At 43.9% G+C, this 20,394-nt stretch overlaps 1 protein-coding gene across 1 annotated transcript; it reads left to right on the forward strand.

Annotated features, from left to right (window-relative positions):
* The first annotated feature begins 308 nt into the window (after window positions 1-308).
* On the forward strand, window positions 309-20,388 carry crybg2 (crystallin beta-gamma domain containing 2). Its single transcript, XM_077744029.1, has 25 exons — window positions 309-671; window positions 4,107-4,209; window positions 5,611-5,760; window positions 5,822-7,857; window positions 9,679-10,094; window positions 10,166-10,566; window positions 11,349-12,137; window positions 14,503-14,550; window positions 14,678-14,796; window positions 14,912-15,158; window positions 15,835-15,974; window positions 16,195-16,321; window positions 16,414-16,449; window positions 16,511-16,650; window positions 16,727-16,853; window positions 17,482-17,645; window positions 17,717-17,843; window positions 17,924-17,956; window positions 18,483-18,595; window positions 18,660-18,789; window positions 18,873-19,012; window positions 19,605-19,728; window positions 19,797-19,955; window positions 20,024-20,183; window positions 20,253-20,388. Exons 1-25 carry the CDS (start codon window positions 424-426, stop codon window positions 20,342-20,344), a joined length of 6,369 nt encoding a protein of 2,122 aa, XP_077600155.1. The 5' UTR covers window positions 309-423; the 3' UTR covers window positions 20,345-20,388.
* The last annotated feature ends 6 nt before the right edge of the window (window positions 20,389-20,394 follow it).

Here is a 20,394-nt window from a genome sequence, read left to right on the forward strand (position 1 = left end):
GATATGCAATAATAGATCAACAGAAATGCTAATAATAAAATTAAAAAGAATAAAAAACAATAATACACTCAGTTATTGTTCTCTAAAAGCATTTAAATGATTCCCCAGCCATTGACATCTGTACAAGTCCAATTCATTTCAAGTGGGAAGTCTTCCTGTTACGCAATCAAAACTGATTAGACCTCCATCGCCGTCAATGTAAACTAATGAGTAAGTATCATTAACCCCTTGATTGACATTATTCCCCAGATCTCCCAACAGCGCCATCCAGTGGTAGAGTCCAACACTTACCGATACATGCTCCTAGTTGTGCTATAGCGCCTTCCAGCGGAAAATCCTCCTCAACGTCACCCAACGTCATCGCGCTTGCCTCGACCAATAGAGAAAGTGGGCGTGCCTCACCTAACAGGTGACAAGTACTCCATGATACCGCGTGTTTTTTTTCCCCCAGAAGACAGACGCCAAGCCGCTACAGATCTCCGGTCAGTCATGGCCAAGAAGACTTTCTCCAAAAAGTCTTTTAAAAATCTTTTCTCCAGGAGCGACCCGAATTTGGATGATGTCAAGATCGCCGAGACAAAAACACCTGGTGGGAGCAAAAAGTTTATCAAACTGCCAAAGTGGAGGATTAAGTCGAAAGGAAGCCCAGAGAAGAACGATCATGTGTTCAGGTAAGCGTTTAAATCTTAATAATCATCGATCGGTATGTGGTGCAATGCATTTTTTGGATATTTTGTGTTAGTGCGTGTTTTTTGATTCATTTGCACGATTTGTTGTGTTTCAATTCGTCAAGATGCAGCTAATAAACCGAGTTAATTAATGATCACATTTCACTGCAAACATTTGCTCATCAATCGTTCAACTGTGCATGCAAACGTCATCAAAATTCAAAATGTAATCCATATATCATCGTTATTTTGCATGGTTTTTCAAAGAGGTTATCTTTTAAAAAGATCCCCTTTAAAAAATAAAATAAAATGTCTGTCCAAAGGGGATATATCCCTAACATAGATAAGTAGAATAAACGGAAATTCAAGGGCAAGTTACTATTTTCTTTACTTTTTAAATAAATATTAGCATTTTTTTATTCTTATAGAGCACCTGCAACCAATCAACTTTTTAAAGTTATTAATCCTATTTTTGAAGGCTAGATGAGTTAATTTGGAATGATTGATTGACCTAATTAACACGTTGTATTTGCACATGAACTCATTATTAGATTGATATTTAAAATAAATGCGCTAAATATATTGCTTTGAAATTCATTTTATAGTTAAGGATGTTTAATGCAACGTATCCTATTGTAGGTAATGGACATATAACTAACTTATTTAAAGAGGAAAACATGCAAAAAAAAGCTGCTATTTTATGCAAATTTGAGTATCATTAATGATGAAATGCATAAACGATATTTCTGACTGGAGACGACTAAACCTTCCTCCATTTAAATTTCATACAATGTTGAAACCATTGCAAAAGAGTGTCTTGGGTCAGTCTTATTACTTCATTTATGTGGTTGAAAATATATTCAGATATTTTTATTAGTGTTGAAATAGATATTAGTATTATAACTGAGTATTTTTTATGGAACTTTAAATGCAATAGTCTCGCTCTCTATATATCTGGACTTTTATATAACTATTGCTTTTAATTTGTAAACTATAATGAAAATGCAGCTGGGTTATAATTGTCCAATTGATAATATAAAAGATAATTAATCACAATTGATCTATCGCTGAGTTAATGCATCATTTTAGTTTTATCTTTGATTTACTTGCATAAAATCCTGGAATTAGAATAGAATAGAAAAAGTATAGTAAATTAGAATAGTCCTTTATTCATCCACCATGTGACATTCACTTGCATTGACAAAATATAAACAAATATGGTAAAACAAATAAATAACACTATATAAATAGTAGTAGTATGCGGTTGATGATGACGATAGACGGATTAAAAATGAATAGAAATTCCTGGAAGTAAGGTCCAAACAAGAAAATATATAATGTAGAGAGTAAGAAGATGGAAATTATTGGTTGCCATTAACGGTGATAGGTGTCCAAACCATCACGCTAGAACACAGATACGAATTCAAAATGGTGGAAAATTGGAAAACACAGCTGTTTACGGCTATTCATCATGTGACACAGATTGGCAGCGAGTGTTTGCGTAGTCAAAAGAGGAGTACATACTGCGTTTACTCAAGCTTCTTGCATGATGGGCAGTGGAAAGGTTAGTTGCATATTTGCACTGCTATAGCAGTAATCACATCAGAAAATATAAAAGTCAAGCCATGGTTAGGGACAGTATAGTTACTTGGGTAGTAGAGGAAATTTTGCGGTTGTGCTATACTGTACTTTCTTCATTTGTAAATGTTTTTTATGATTGCTTTTCTAATAGGTAGATGCAGTTGAAATCAGGGGCGGAGCTCAAGGGGGGGTTCTGGGGGTGCAGAGCCCCCCTGAGGTAAAATGGATAGCAGTGTTTTATTGTTTATAAAATTAAGAGCTATAAAAAAGGTTAGTTTAAGATTAACCCAAAAATGGCCATTTTAACTGTTTTCACAACAGCACTATTATATATGTATATTTTGCAGTAAATAACATAAAAAGGATATTTTCACCATTTTCAATTTAAGAAATCGACCGACTAACATTCAAATCGTTTGTACTGTAAACAATAGCGTGGAAAATGTCTGTTACAAATTAAACTGTAATATAATAGGTTTCTCTTTAGAACATTGCAGTTATTTTCTTTTACATGTACGCTTGTGCAGTTGTCTTAACAGTAAATCTGTCATTGTAAATAACAATAACCTTAAACAATATAAATCATCCCTTTTAATCAATGGATTTTGGGTATTTTCCTTTTTTCCGCATACAGATTTTTTGTAAACGGCGCTCACGGTTCACAAGGATGTCGTTCTCACACAAGTTCCTCTTTCGAGCACAAACAAAACACACCCTAAGCAGCCCGAGGGGGGTTGAAGATATCCCTGACGAAATGTCCACGTAAACTTTTGCGTAGTATTTCGACTTGCAAGATAAATGTCGCGTACTGTTCACGACAATCTGAGAAATGGCCTTTTTGAGAAAAACACGGCCATCAGGCTGTGTGAGTGATGGACAGGGATTTACAAAAAGAATGAACGCTGACAACTTGTCACCAGCGCAACAATGGTAGCCTTGTACTTATGTATGTTCTTATGTTTGTCAGGTATGTGGAAACCCAGCAGATACTTTATTTTCCGCAATTCTACTAGATGTTTTCACTTTAATTCTAAGTGTCATACCATGATTGTTATCAGTAAACTCTGTATTTTTAACAAATCATCCTAAAAATGCCTTTTAAAACTCGATCGGATGAAAAATATGTCGCCAACGAAAGTGCATTTGAAACGTGTCGGCGCCACACGGTTATAAATTTCCCCAAGATGTCACTTTGCTATGCGCTTTCCCGGACCTTCCAGTTGTGCATAGTAGAAGTGCCAACGCACATGTCAATCAAGCGGTTGTTGTCACAGCATCCGGCCAGCACGTCAATTCGCAAATGTTGCGACTCCGTTACATAACTCTACGGTCGATCTCGTTTTGGTGGTTCTATGTTTACATTCATAGATTTAACATGTCCGTTGTCATCTGGCCAGATGCAGGCAAAAATGTATTCAGTTCAGTGTTCAAAAATTGCTCGTAATCTCATTTTAACAATTGATTTTTCTCATTGTCGACTCGCATAAAAAAACTAAAACTTGTTTTCCGAAATTCAAAGACAAAAACAAACAGCCATAAGTGACCTGAACCCAGCCCGCGCAGTCTAAATAAATTTGACACCTATGGCTGTCAGTACCAGAGGATGAGTTACCTTTAAACTTTGCTGCAAAAGTCCCACTGGCAGAATTTGGAATGCGGTTCCAAGGAACACAACACTAATCTCCGTTTAGCCGGTTCCGATCAACATTCTCCGAGCGATGAATCATTGGCATTTAAAAAAAAGCCATTGTATCATCTTTTGGAACGATAAGATTTGCAGTCCTATTATCCCAAACTTTATTGTCAACTTGATATTGATTCATGCACGAGTTGATTCCTTTTATTTGTCCTCCACAGTCCAACGGGAACCATTTACATTCCAGTGGACGGACCTCGGCGGGGGGACGACGCCTCGGGCAAGACCGACCCTTCTATATACGCTACGGCACCCAGGTCGAAGGTGAGCGAGGGGTCACGTGTTGTTTGCAATAGGTCGCAAGATCGACAAGTATTCGAGGGTCAAACTCGTGAATCCGGCTTCACTTTCGATGAATGTAAAAAAGCCGGAGAACAGACGTGATAACGCAAAGTAACAAAACCTGTCCGCCTTTTACGACCGCGTGGGTAAAGATGCTTCTCGGCCATCCCACCCATAAAACGAGGTGTTTTCGAAAGCCCCGTAAAGTGCCAATCAACCTCATAATTTATTTGATCGTCATTTTCAAACGTCAGTAGTCTACAAATCAATATTGTGTTTTTTTTCAGGTAACACGTAGGGCGAGTCCGTTCTAGAATCTACCGTCAAATAAAAGATTGCCGTTGGCGGACGGTCGATGTCAGTGATACGTAGTCGTACACGCCAACGTAACTTTATCTCCAGTAGATGGTGCAAGCGCTCTACCGACTTCTCGGGAGGTAAACCCGGCCAACTGGTAATGTCGCGAGTTCGTTGTTGATCTAGAACGGGGGTGGGAAAACTTTTGGGCCCGGGGGCCACATTGACTTTAAAAATTGACAGATGGGCCGGGTGGGCAAAAGATACGATACATATAAAAAAGTGCATCCGTTAACAGCACATGAAAATAATGGCTAAAGTATTGACATACGCATCACTCATCATTAAAGTAAAAAGTATAAAGTACAAAGTCAAGTAAAAAGGAATGTATTAAGAAATATTAAAATGTAGTTTAGTGTTATACTTTTCGATACTTTTTTATACTCCATTTTACAAGAAAGGCCGATTCACTTGCTCTATTTCTTATCGTAAAGGACCGTCATACTGTCTCAACTCGAGTTGTCGCATTAGTGTTTCGTCTTGGTTAACGACGCATCCATTGCGATAAGAGGAATTTAAGTAGACGCACCCAGTTAAGATCGGAATCAGATCTCGTTTTGTCACATCGACAAATTCCCTCCGAGTACAAATGAATTTCCTTTAAACTGGATGAAAGCCTCGATGGCGGCCAATGAGTAGGGAATTTTTCGATTCAACTTGAAGTCTTCCGCCAACAAAACAGAATTTAATTCCTATTGTTACGAATGGACTTTACACAAAAGATGAATGAACAACTCGTCTTCATTCCAATTATAACAGTTGCTCTGCCCTAAACAAAGACTTAAAAAATACATCAGCCCACAAATGTACTCTGTCATATTATAATCATCATAATAAGCATAATAAAAACAATGAGGAAAAGGTTCTACTTTCAGAGTCTGCCAAGCCTATTGAACTGCACACGAAATGATTAAAAAAAGGTTTTTTGAGTTGTACTCACGATACATGTCAAATATCAATGTATGGTTAATATTTTGTCAAAATGTCTGTTTTTGCCAGTTCACTTTTGTTTGTTTGCTCCCCCAGGGCCAAGAACTAAGCTATTCCGAGACAGATCTTCACAAACCCAACAAATTTGCCACATTTTCATTCAGTCTTCTTAAAAAGAAGAAAAGGAAGAAAGATGAGAAGCTTTCCAGCAGCACTTTTGGTCTCGACAGCCCAGCTGTCGAAGAGGTAACAGTTTTGCGGCATTAAAATCTCCCCCGAAAATATTGATTTTGCGCTCTCCTCGTAGAAACGGGGCAATTTCGGCGAGCAGTCGGACGAGGACGGCAACAGAAGAACGCTCAGCGCGTCTCAACCGGCGCTCGACACGAGCGATGACTTCGATATCCCTTCCCCTCCTTCCACGCACTCCAATCTCCTCAACTCGTACTTTGCCGTCTCGCGACAACGCGACGGGGAACCCAGGCGGCGGCGTTCATCGAACGGATCCGACCCGGTTTTGAACCGGCGCGACTCTCCCCATTTGGCTCGAACGGCCGCATCGACGACTCCTGCGTTCCCTTCCGTCGAGACGGTCCCTCGGTCCAACCGGGCTCTGTTTCCGGACTCTCCCGATCCCATCGCAGATGACGTCATCGTCGATACGCACGGAAACGACGGCGATCTCCGGGACTCCAACACCGAAGCCGAGATCACGGTCAGACAACGACCCGCCGTCGTCTCCTACCGTGAAACCGACGAAACCCGATACCCGACCGTCGAACCGGACGACGCGGGTCCGACTCTGCAACGCGAGACGATTCTATCCCCCGGATCTGTATATCTTTCCGCTGAAGAACCTACCCCCGAACGTGCGGAGAACTCGAGAAAGACTTCGACGGATCAGAAGACGGATAACGTCGATCAAGACGTAGTTTACGGAGCCTTGTACGGGTCTCTGTTCCCCCGTAGTTTCACCTCTGAAATACTGCCATCGTATCTTCAGAACCAGACGGACCTTACCTACTCTGGTCTGTCGACATCGAGTTTCCCAACTAGCCACGAAGATACTTTCAGTTCTCAACACAAGTTTTCCTCCTACAATACTCTAACTACCTCTGAGGAAGCTCACGGCTATCATCCTCCCACTCCCACTACCTTTTCCTACTCCGAAGACCTCGACAAAAATCCCAATTTCGCCCAGCCGATCGCAGGAAGCACTTTCTACAACCCCAGTGTTTACAAAGAAACACACACTTCAAACTCTGCCCCCCTCATCCCCGACGACGGAAGGTCCCAAGGGACGGACACTCGGATTACAAGCACCAGGCGGAGGGCGATCCTCCTGAAAGAGGTCGCAGTCGACGACAATAGCGCTCATTCCGGCCCCGTCGAGACAGACGAAGTGACCGCACGTCTGGAGAACAGAATGGACGCGCATCAGAATCCTCCAGAAATAACGGAAGCCCGTTCCACACCACGCAGCCCGGTGTATCTCAGCATAGGATCGGACGACGGCAGCAACACGGACGTCTATTTCAGCGCCGAGGAGGACGACGCGATCGGTTCGATTGAACGGACGTACGTCACGGACAAGATTGAAGAGGAGACCGACACGAAATGGGAACTTTTCGAGCCGGAGAGGACGCAAAAGCATTTTCCAGACGAGTTGCTACAAAGCCAGAGAGAAGAGTTCAAAGACCCCCTAACCGCTCGGATAGATCGCCCCGAAGCTAATTACGGCACAGTCGAGGAGATCCAGTTTTCCGCCGAGGAACCATCGCGGATGAGAGAAGAAGAGTTACCGGCCTCACCGGTTCCGCGAGTGACGACAGCGTCGGTATGCGAGTTCGCTACACCCTCCACTAGCAGCCGGGGGGAGGGGACTGATGAAACCCGGATCGAGATCACTGAAACGGCTGAACTTCACCAATACAAACAGCCCTTCGGCCACGACGCATTCTATCCGCGGGACCCGAACAGGCAAAGTCAACATTGGCTTCCGAGCAACCCAAAACAGGAAAAGGACAGTTTGAGCGCGATTCAATCGAAAGGGACCGAGGGGGTTTTCATCATCCCGGATGAAATTGAAGAAACGGGCCAGGAACGGACGCAAACCCACGCAGAATGTGTCTCGGCGGAGAGCTCCGCAGTAGAAGGCAGTGCAGCTGAACACGATAGGCTTTTACGGAAGAGCGAGTGGGTGGATACGATTACTACAGAGAGCGCAGGAGTACAGCCGGAGCAGGTGGAACTCGCGCCGTCGGATCCGAAAGTAGACGCACGAGAGCCAGAGAGGGGCGAAACAGAGGATCCCTCGGACGAACGGGAGCATCGGGAACGCGGGTGAGTGTCAAAGAAAACTATTAAAAGTCATCTTTATTGTCCGGCCGAAGCCGAGGGTTAAATGCCAGACGGTAGCTGTCAACTCGCGTCGACATCCCGCCCCCAGTTTGAAAAAAACGTGCTCGCGTTTCCGAGGTTTTTAGGGTCTTAAAACGTAGCCCAGAGGGGAGATTCTTAACCGACGTCAAGAGTAGGGGGGCCAGCCGAGAACCCGTGCGCGGCCTAGTTTCTCAACTTACGGTGTCGTTACCTGATAAGGCCTGTTAATGTGTAGACAGATCCCCTCGTAAAAGGGTTAATTGTTAAAATTTCCGCCGTTTATATTCGTTTTCTGAGCTTTACGTGTTTGGCCGTGACAGGTCGGATTGTAATATGCTTGACTGACCAATACTTATATTCAGAATGATAGGTTATGGGTCATTTTTGACCCCGTGTATGAATCTCGGGTTTAAAATATTTGCGGTATGCACACGTGATGCATAATATTGATCGAAATTTTGCATCCCTATTGCTATATTTTCATATGGACAATTGACTGTGATAGTAATTGTTGAGATTTCTGATGGGATGGGGTTTTTTTTCATTAGTTTTGGGACACGTAAGCCAAATTTAAGAGGTTTTGACTTTTTTTTATCAATTTAGTCAATGGTATTTTGTCATTATTCTAAAACACAACCTTATGTAACTCATTGACTGACAAGTGTGTTTTGCATGATACAATACTTTTAACTACTTTGTATTTTCTCCATCAGTAACCGGAAACACGCAATCTCGTATTTGTAAGAAGACAAAGCACAGACAAACTTGTGGTTGTTAAAAATAGTTAGAAAGTTGTTATTCAGATTAAAATTGTCGTTTTTTAATTGCCTTTTGTGTTAATGTGACCGTAAAGGTTTGGCTGAATCGTTGTACTTAATTTCAATGCCACATGATGTCAGCAAATACTTTACTTTGTACTTGAATTTGTACAGAGACATCCGTGGAAGGACAAGGCAAAAAAAGCAATACGAGCCGTAAACAATACATTTGAAATTGTTGAACGGATTCAAATGACATTTAAGAATCTGTTCAAAAAACTTGACAGTGCTAGAACTCGCCAACTGCCACTCCTACTTGTCATGCTTTTTAGGTTTTGGAATTCTGTCACCTCGAATCCTCGATCTGTCACCATTAGTTTCATCACCAGTCTTAAGTCATCAACGGGCCAAAGTTTAATTCTCCATTTTATCCCAACCGGCCTACCTCAGCCACGATCGGAATGACAACTTCTCCGAGAATTCACTTCCACGCCGCACCTGTACATTACACAAGACGAGTCGGTAAAATCTTCAAACTGGTTTTAGATGTCGACACGCTTGCGTTTTGGATGCCCGTGTCAAATATTGGATGTGACCCGTCTTCGAATTCTTCATATAGAACGCCAAAACGAATCGCATCGGATTCTTGCCTTACAACAACATTGTCCTTTTTTGATTGACACGTTTATACTATGCATATGCATTTGTCAAATATTGATCCGAATTTGTATTTCGTGGTATTGGCTGTGAAAATTAAATTCCATTTAAAGTAGATAGTCACTTAATATAAAGGTACCTTTTTTTTTTTACTATAACCAAAACAAGGCTTAATAATATTTGGTTAGAAGACTTTGGTAATAGACTTTTGGGTAATAAGACTTTGGTTCATTCCTGTTTATTTATTGTTGGTGAGCTATTGCCGTTTATTCTCCATAAAAAAAATCACCACACCCTCCCCGCCTTTTCAAGCAAATTGCATATGCCCCAATTAGCTCAACTAATGACTTTTGAAAATTTCTTCCAGCTCCAACGCAGAAACACCCGAAGCCTTGAATGCCAACACCCCCAAAACCAACGTCGACGACATGAATTCGGGCTACAGCAGCCTGAGCGTCAGAATCTCCGCCAAAAACTCCCCGCCCGACAAAACGGAACAATCCAGGTACCAGTTCCGTAAATTATCCGGGGCGCACGGAAACGACGACGGCGCCGGCCAACGGGACGCTGCAGATTTCAACCGAAACGGAACGGAACACGGACGGAAGAACGCATTCGACGGCGTGTCGAGGTTTTCGCCTCGAGGGGAGCCCCCGATCCCGTCCCACGGTTCCACTTACAGATTCCCCAACGCCACGTCCAGCTCCTACGGCTCCTCCCTTTTCCCCGAAGCGACGTCGTACGGCTACGGGAGCCAAATGGAGCTTGGAAGGGCGCCAAAAGGTGAGTCGGGGAGGAGCTCCCCGAGCCGCACCCTCCGTGGGAGGGGAATTGACGAACGCCTTCCGTTTCAGCCTTCCCGGCGGACGACGCGGACGAGTCCGGTTTTAGCGGAGTCTTCAGAGCCACGCTGGTGGAGCTCGACGACTCGGCGGCCGCCGCCTTCTCACCGCCGGAGTCCCCGGACGTCGACGTCAACCAGTCCGACATGGACGACCTGGTGGACACGCTGAAGAACATGGGGCCGTCGCTACGGCCGAGGAGCGCCGGGCCGAGGGGGATGCCACCCGTGCCCAAGTCCGCCCTGGCGCCCATCGTGGAAGACAGCGTCAGCCCGGTCGCGGCGGAGGTCCCCAAGAAGATGGAGACGGGCGCCTCGGAGGCGAGGAATGGACTTTACGGCCTCCCGGCCGATCTGGGACTCAGGAGGAACACCGGTAGGGACACGCGATCTCCGCTGGAGTTAATGAAAAAGGTAAGTGTATCTCACCGTTGTTGTAGTACTATGGATTTAGTGTTTTAACTGTAAGTGTCAGATTGAAGATGCAGGGTAACTATGCAAATGCTGGATTTTTTCTAAACTAAGACAGTGGTTTGGAAATGTCTCGATTAATATATAAAGAATTTGGGGTTTTTTTGGGAGGCCACAGAAATGTAGAGAAGTAAAGAAAAAAGATTTTTACAGAAATATAAATGCGGTATAATGCAGTACTAGGGCACGGGTCGGGAACCTTTTTAGACGAAGAGAGCCACAAACAATTGATATTTTCCAATGTTATTCCTTGTGAGCTATACTACGTATTTAAAAGTCAAAATACATACATGTAAACCAGTGACTTTAATTTTTTTTTTGTAATTTCACCGCTTTTTAAAGTGTAGAAAAATATTATTTTGCTGTTGCTAATTATTTAGAGGATGCAGAAGTCTACTGCAAAAAATGATGATTAAAGCAGTTCTAGATGTAATATCTCAGTTCTGTCACCAGCGGTTTCCATATTTTAGATCACAGTTAGCAAAGAGCCAGATGCACTCATCGGAAGAGCCACATGTGGCTCTCGAGCCATAGGTTCCCTACCCCTGTACTAGGGGATCAATCTGTAACCCTAAAGTTGAAAAAAAGTACTGTTACAGCTAACCTTTAACCCCTGCTTACTCGAGTGTCAAAACAAAGACGGATTTGTAGATACATAATAATTATGGAACTTCAAGGCAAATGACTTTCCTGAATTGCAAGGGTTGTTTTTGTTTTATTTTCAGGATACACCCGTAACAAGAGACCTGCCCGTCAGAGCTTCGGTCAGCGGCAGCATGCTCATGCGGCAATCCTCCTCCGACGCTTCCGACGATCACAAATCCATCAACGGAACGTCCCTATCGCCCACGAAAACCCGTCTGGACAACAGCTCCATCTTCGGAAGTTACCGCACCGGCTCCGTCGATCAAACTCAAGAAAGCCACAAATTTCACCGCTCCGTCTTCCGCTCCGGCTCGCTTCCGGATTTGGGTTCCTCGCCCGGCCTCCTGAAGGAACTGGGAGAACTCGGGGGCAGCAGCGGCACCACCACCACGGACTCCGGACCGTCTTCCCGCTTCGAACGCAGCATCACCACGGACTCGGTACCGTCGTCTCGCTTCGAACGCTTGTCCTTTCTCTTAAAACCCACCACTCCCCCGTCGAGCTTCACCGCCGGAAGCGACGACCACAACGCTCGGATGAGTCTCCCCCGGATGCAAAACCCCACCGCGTCCGCCGCCGGACCTTCACGTCTCCTCGGCCCCGCCGGTCCTACGGACAATCACCGCTCGTTCCTCGGCGCAGACTCCGCTTCCTACTCCAAGTTCAGCCCAACGGTCGGTCAGGGAATTGGCACGGGCGCGCTAAGTTCTCTGGTCACGTCCCCTCCGCAGAGGAGCTTCGGCCAGGATTCCATTCTGGCGGCGAGCCAATCGAGTTCGCTCCTCGGCAACAACCTGCTCAGAACGCCTCAAATCCAAAAACCGGAGCCGGAGAGGAACGTCAAATACAGAGCCTTCCCAGACGCTTACGTGAGTACGGTTTTGATTACATGACATCTATTCCAATGTGCACTTTAACCCTTATGGCAGGGGTCGGGAACCTTTTTGACAAAGAGAGCCATAAACAATTCATATTTTAATGTGTCATAATGTGTCATTCGTTGGCAGTGCGCCTTAAAGCCGTGGAAATACAGTAACTAGGGGAATAGCAATATTTAAAGAGGGGAGCAATTGGCCTAGGTCGACTGAGGGATGCAAATGATTAAATTGTGGCATTCAGTTATTAATGTGTCGGTGAGCTACTAATTTACTGACCCAGGGATTGACGCTTTTCAAACATTGACGCCTTATGTAAAGTCTACTGCTACCGCACAGAAAGTGTCGACATGGTGATTACCCTTGATCCTTTGGGCACGTTAGTCGTTCCAGCCAAATACAAGGTTGACACTGAGTGTCATCACGCTCCACGTGGATAGTTTGGGGGACGACTCAAAGACCACAATGTCTCGCATATTGTAACAATTGCGTAGCGTCGTCAAACAGAGTCCAAATTCCAGCCACGCCCGGCAAATTGTGGAGCAATTCTAAATTATTGTTGTCTGGGGATGTCAACGTTGCATTTCTCGCAACGGCGTGGCAGAAAATGTGCGCGCGTCCAAACGAGTTTTGGCACGCATGATTCGTAAGCTTCAGATTCTTGATCCGGTAATTATTTTTGAGGGGTGTCACGGTTCATATATTTTGCTGGGAGGCTCGGGAATTTATAAAGCAGCGAAACCAGACTTTAAAGATTAAGGAGTGTCGGATTATGTTTGAGCTGCCGTGGCAGTGCTTGGTTTTTATTGATATGTTGGCCCAGTTTAAACAAGGATCTGACTTTAATATTTGGACAGTAGCAGCTGTTTAGTCTAGGTCAAAATATGGACATGACCTTTGTAACCTTTGGTGTAGGGTTAGAGTTGGGGTTTGGTTTGGGTTTGGGGTTAGGGTTTAATGGGTTAGGGTTTAAAGGGTTAGGGTTTAAAGGGTTAGGGTTTAAAGGGTTAGGGTTTAAAGGGTTAGGGTTTAAAGGGTTAGGGTTTAAAGGGTTAGGGTTTAAAGGGTTAGGGTTTAAAGGTTTAGGGTTTAAAGGGTTAGGGATTAATGGGTTAGGGTTTAAAGGGTTAGGGATTAATGGGTTAGGGATTAATGGGTTAGGGATTAATGGGTTAGGGATTAATGGGTTAGGGATTAATGGGTTAGGGTTAGGGTTGAATGGGTTAGGGATTAATGGGTTAGGGTTTAATGGGTTAGGGTTTAATGGGTTAGGGTCAGGGTTTAATATCGAAGTTTATTTGACAGCCTTAACTGTAACGGCGACCAAAAGACTGACGACCGAACGTCCGAGCACCATTTCTGTCTTATTCTAGAACCGGCTTTGAATAGAACTCTCATCAAATATATATTAATCTCGGGACTCGTTGTATATGAACTCTTTCAATGTCGTAGACGTCCATTCGTGTGGCTTTCACTGAACTGGGAAGGCCGTCTAGTTTGTATTGAAGATTCCCCAAGTTATTTTTTCTATTGATAAAGTTACCCGATAAATAAAAAGGAATCTGCAGATTCGGCAAAAAAGACTACCGACGTGTAGCAGCTCAAACTGAATGATGAGGGGTGAAAAATCATCACACTTAACATAATGCATTTTGTTAGATGTCAAGTGTGCTTGATTGAATAATAATGCGAACAGGACAAACACAAAAGGTGGGGTGTGCCCACGTTTGGTAGTCATTGACAGATAGCTGAAATGGGTGTGGAACATAGTCAGTCGTATGCGCTCACGCCAGGTCTGTCACTGACTGTTTAAAACGCATGAAGATGTTTGCAGAATGTCAGCCAAATGCAAAATTCGATAAGCAAGAACGCATCCTCGTTTGTTCATTCATGCCTTTGGCCCCCCATAGCTAAAAAACATGTGAGAACCTCGAGCAAAACAAGCCGTGCCTTTGCAATGTGTCGCCAAATATCTCGACAGGCTCCATCAAACACATGCGCGTGTGGGCGGTTACTGGCAATGATCTGTTCAGATAATGGAGGCTATTAAATCACTTTGTCTTTGCGATCCTAGAAGCATTTATTCTCGGCGTTCCCTTCACGCCTTTCTCGTTTGTGTACTCCCTCGATTTCAATTACCTTACACAGAGCCGAGACAAGTTTGTTTACATGTTGACTATAAGATGTCATCGTCGTGTTTAAAATATGTTTACTTTTTATATACATTGTCCCGCAGAGCTAATTCAGTAGAAAAGGAAGCATTGTGTATAAACTAAAGAAAATGACCCAAAAAAATATATACCTAAATTACAGCCCTCTTAGAATAGATATTCTCATAATTTGTGTTTTTTCGTTACAGCTTACCAAAGAAAAGGAACACGGAAAACTCAACCCTCGTCCCGGAAAGGTGAGTTACTTGTTCGTTGCCGTTGACAACGATCCATTGGAGTTATCCCAGTTCAAATGGATGGAACGTCTCACGCAGTCATCGGCATGTAAATCGCTTTATTTACGGCTATCTTCTTTTTTGGCAGATGTATATTTTCGACAGACCCGGGTTGTGCGGTCAGAGAATCGAACTGCGTAGCGATGTTGTGGACGCCACGGCGTGGGAGTTGCAGGAAACCATCTCCATCAGGGTAGTCAGAGGAGGGTACGTACGCTGCCTGTGGATTTCAGATTACTAAAAATATATAACACACCCTCCCAGAAACAGAATACAAATTTGAATAAACTGTAGTAACCTTCAATTTTTTTTTTTGTTCCAGGTGGGTTCTTTACGAGAAACGCAATTTTAAGGGGGAAAAAGTGGCCCTGGACGAGGGAGATATCGAACTCACGTGCCCGTTTAAGACGGAGGAGGACGAGGAGGAGGCGAAGGCGAAGGATTTGAACGGACAGAAAGTCGAAGAGCAGAAGGATGCAGGAAATGATGGAGCCGCTGAGGATGGAGGAGAGACCAAAGCCAAACCAGCGAGGAAGTTCATCATCGGATCGGTTCGGAGAGCCGTGAGGGTAAGAGCGACAGCTAGTTTTTGCAAAGTAATTATTAAAATTTAAAAAATGACAAACATTTTTACAACTTTACAAATATGGATCTAAATGCATGGTTTCAAGTCAATTAACACATCAAAATTGACCTAAAAATAAGCAAGTTGTGATTCTAAAGCTATAATTTAATAAGTTTCATCACCCAATTTAGCATTTTTCATCCTATTATATACTAATTGAATACAATGTCAACATTTGGTGTAGTTGTACAGTGAAGCCATCTCTCTTGTCCCATATTTTAGGAGTTTTATTTCATCTTACAAGTAACCATCAACTATTAGTTTATTTAGATTTAAGGCATTCATGTGCAATACTCATATTTTCATTGCATGTTATACACTATTAATATCCAAATGTCTGCAAATCATTTGTAGTATTCGGTAATTATGCATAGGTCTGGTGAAAGAAAGTAGCTTTCACTACTGCATATTATATATTAATAAGCATTGATCAAATAACGTCATCCAAAAGTTTGCCTAAAAGTTGATGGCTTTATCTTTGGATGTACTGACATCTAGTGGTATAATGAAAATATCATGGGTAAACTCCATAAATACTCACACGCTTCCTAAATGTTGTCGCTACCGTAAAAGCACGTGGAATCCGAATACGAATCGATGTTATTTTCTTATTTCCGAAGGACTACAGTGTCCCCGAGATCAGTCTCTTCCCAGAGGAGAACGCCGAAGGCAAGAAGGTGATCTTCAGAGACACGTCGGAAGACGCTCGAATTTTCGGCTTTCCCATCAAGGCCAACTCCATCATCATTAACGCCGGATTGTGAGTTGTGAAAACGGGTCGATCTCGACAGTATATGTACTGCATTGCATTGCATTATAAGGCGCACCTTCAATGAATGACACTATTTTTTCCATATATGAAGCACACTGAATTATAAGGCGCCCTGTCTATTTAGGAGCAAATTTCAGACTTTTAAGTGCGCCTTATAGTTGTATACAGTCTTATAAGGTGGGATGTTTATAATTTTTCATTCCAACAGGTGGCTCGTATACGCCAAGCCCTTTTTCGAAGGTTCACCGCGCATTTTAGAGGTCGGCGGATATTCCAATCCAGCAGCTTGGGGCGTAGAACAGGCCTACGTGGGCTCGGTACATCCGCTCAAAGTGGTAAGTAATGGTCGAGCATTGTTGGGAAATGCAATCTGTTTTGGTCGTTTCTAAGTGTTTTTGTTATATACTCATTGTTTATTTTTTGGTAGGGTGAACCAAGAGTGGAAAACATCAGCGAACCAAAGGTAAAAGCACAGTTAACCTTTTTGACAACGGTCGAAAATAACAGGGCGACTTTCCTCTCAGATCGAGATCTACGAGAGGTCGTACTTTACCGGTAAATCCAGGATGATCACCACTAACATGAGAGATTTCATCACACGCGTTGGCAGGGAGCAGGGCGCCTTCATGTACTCTGTGGGCGCCCTCAAAGTGCACGGAGGAATGTGAGTGCCGCCCGGAGATGTTTTTGAGCCTTAGGATTTGAATGGTAAATGGTCACTGTGTCCTTTTTTGTTGTAGATGGGTGGGCTACGAGAAGGAGGGATACAGGGGCCACCAGTACCTGCTGGAGGAGGGCGAGTACCACGACTGGAGGGTGTGGGGAGGCGTTAACGCAGAACTCCGCTCTGTTCGGCTCCTCCAAGGTGTAAGTTTGTGGTTTACATTATTTTCAATGTTATGATATTTGAAGTGAAGGGTCAAAAAAACCAATGTGTAGATTTATGTCTATACTGTGTTGTGAAAGCAATTGTTATAGATCTCAGTAGGAGTTAATGATTGATCTATTTAACATCTATTTGTTGATTGCACCACAAATCTATAAAGATATCTTACAGTACTCGATCAGAAGTAAAAAACTAATAATTATGCAGCTTGTTTTTAATTGAGATCAATAGCGATTATCTGCAGGAAAATGGTAATCCTTGTTACTCTTTTCAAAATATGCAAATTCACTAATTGTAGTTGTATACGGGAAAGGAATTACATTTAACAGGCGGCACCTAAATTCGCGTGAAATCGTTTCTGACAAACGCTCGTATTTTTGCGAGGGCGGAGACCCAAAAATGTAGACAAATTCCGTTCAGAGTTGTCTTGAAAATGTCTTTAGGTAACTTTAACGATCTGTCAGATCATTGTAAGTCAAAGTGCAAACTGAAATGTAAATCAAAGTCAATAGGTTTAGCTCACAAAATTAAGGTGGAGGTAAAAATACAGTGAAGATTTGATTGAATGTACCAAAACCAAACATTTTTCTGGCCTTTGACTTCCAATAGGACTTGAGCGAGCCCTTAATGGTGATGTTTGAGCAACCGGAGGAAGAAGAAGGCCCCGTCCCACAAGAGGAGGAGAACACATTCGAGGTCAACGAAGCCATTCCGGACGTCGAGCTGTTTGACTACAAGATTAACACCCGTTCCATTCAAGTATTCGGCGGCATGTAAGTCTCGAAATCACGACGGGGTTGTGGACGGAGCGCCTTTCAAACGGCATCGGATCGCCACCTTTCAGATGGGTGGCCTACTCGCACGTGGACTTTTCCGGTAACCAGTTCATCCTGGAGAAAGGCTTCTACAGCAATTGCGCCGATTGGGGTTCACGGGATACCCGCATTTGCTCGGTGCAGCCGGTCCGCTTGGTGAGTCGGCCGAGAAAACGCGTCAAAGTTGGACTGACGGGTAGATGATTATTAAGACTTTGTTGTTTTTTTGTTTTTAGGCTCCGACCGACGGGAACCGGAAACGGAAAGAGGTGAGTCGGAATGATCGAAATTACAATATTTTACTCGATTGTTCGAGATTGACTATTATTTCTTTGTTCATTTTTGGAAATTGGTCTATATCTGTGTATATGTGCAATAGTATAGTTGAAGTATTTGTTTGTTTTACTAGTTTTGACCAGGAAGTCAAAAGTAAAGGAATGTTTTGGCTGGATTTACGTACATTTTGAATTAATTTCACTCTGAGTGCCAGCAGCTTGCAATGTTTGGTATTTTTTACTACAATATTTACATAATGTGAATCAGTTGAGACTCGTAGTGTAAAAAATACATTGAACGAATCATTGCGATGAATCAAAAACGGAAGCTAAGATTCCCCTCTTGGGTTAAATCAAAGTTCAATCACGAGTTATACCGTTAAGTCGGCATTTATATCACTCGTCTAAGCTCCGGCTCAAAAGATGAAATTTTGCGAGCGATTGCACAGGTGTAGCTTGGCCTTTTTATGCAAACGCCACGAAATCTAATCCGACCGCCATCTGAATTTGCCTCCCTCAGATAGTATTATACTCGGAGCCCGCGTACAAAGGAAAGTGCCTTATCTTCAACTACAAACAGGACGCCGTAACGGAAGAATTCCAGACCAAGTCTTGCCGAGTCGTCGGAGGAAGGTGAGCAGTTTCGTAAGACCAAATGAGTCCGTGGCCAACGCTAAATTCCCCGACCTGTTTTCAGCTGGGTTCTCTACGAGAATAAAGACTTTACGGGGATCACGTACGTGCTGTCGGAAGGTGGCTACAGCTCGTTAATAAGCATGGGATGCCAGGAGAGCACCTTCATACGGTCCATCAAGGCCGTGCCGACGGTGGGTTTAAATCACGCGCCAAAGTTTATCGGATTTTTACACGCGCGTGGCTTTAAAACCGATTTTTTTTTTTACCCGCACAGAGCTTCTCGGTTCCTTCCATCTCGTTGTTCGGACTGGAAGGTCTGGAGGGGAGAGAGATCACGACCGACTCCGAGTTGCTCGACATGACGACGGAGGGCTTCAACGACCACGTTCTCTCGGTCAGAGTCAACAGTGGCTGGTAATGAACAAAATCTTTCGTTGTTGTCATTTATATCTCCCACTCCTGCTGTTAAATCACAACTCGGACGTTACAAAATTTGTCACCGTCGGCGTAATTCGTCGGTAGATTAACGGAAATGCTTAGGGTTAGGGTTTAGGGTTAGGGTTTAGGGTTAGGGTTTAGGGTTAGGGTTTAGGGTTTAGGGTTTAGGGTTTAGGGTTTAGGGTTTAGGGTTAGGGTTTAGGGTTAGGGTTAGGGTTAGGGTTAGGGTTAGGGTTTAGGGTTAGGTTTTAATATCCAAGTACATTTGACAACCATAACCCTAACGGCGACTAAAAGACCTACAACCAACGGGGACCAAAGCGCGGCGCCCAAAAGACCAGCGACCAAACGTCCGAGCTCCTGTTATCGTGACTCCTGTTTTACGCAACTTCACGGAAGGTGAATAAACTGCCGGACTGTATATTTGTATCCACATTTTGATGAGGTACGTGTCACGAGATTTGGCTGGAAATACAATAGATCAATGACATTGTGCACGGGGCGATTATTCCCGAGGAAATTGAAAAGAATTGTTTCAGTCTATCGCTAACCGGGTCTTCTTTTTCAGCTGGGTGGTATTTGAGTTTGGAAACTACAGGGGACGCCAATTCCTTTTGGAGCCAATTGAAATCCCAAACTGGCCCAAGTTCAGCTCTATACAAACCATCGGCTCCATGTATCCCGTCAGACAGGTTCGTGGACCCGTCGCTACGTCGATTATCGTCGCGGCACAGAATGTTTATCGGCGCCGTTTTCGCAGAAGCGGCAATTTTTCCGCATCCGAAACGCAGACAGCCAGCACCTGATGTCCGTCCAGGGCGGCGTAGACGAGATGAAATCCGGACGTGTGGTGGCCTCGCCGCAAGTGGAGCAGTCCAGCGACATCTGGTTCTATCAAGACGGTCTCCTCAAGAATAAGGTACGGACGTTAAAGGAAATGAAATCAATTCCTACGATATTTCACATATATTCTCTGCCCTTGTCCAGCTTTGCCCCACCACGAGTCTCCAAGTGATGGGCAACGTGGAACCGGCGGCCAAGTTGGTGTTGTGGACCGAGACCCGCCAACCCTCCCAGACGTGGGTGTTTCAGTTGAGAGGACGAATCAGCAGCATCATTTTCCCCGGCGTGGTCATCGACGTCAAAGGTACGCACGCGTGGTTCCGACGGTTTTAGGTCCTCTCGATAATAACGGCCTCACGCCCATTCTTTTCAGGGGGCCAGAGCTACGACAAAGAGCACGTGGTGGTTATGCCGGAAAGCGACGAAAGGTTAAGCCAGCAGTGGGAGATTGTACTGATCAATTGAGTATGCCTCACCCAGAAGCAATACATGGCGTACATAACAAAGTATCACAC

This window comes from Stigmatopora nigra, chromosome 21 (genome assembly GCF_051989575.1).
Source record: "Stigmatopora nigra isolate UIUO_SnigA chromosome 21, RoL_Snig_1.1, whole genome shotgun sequence".
NCBI lineage: Eukaryota > Metazoa > Chordata > Actinopteri > Syngnathiformes > Syngnathidae > Stigmatopora > Stigmatopora nigra.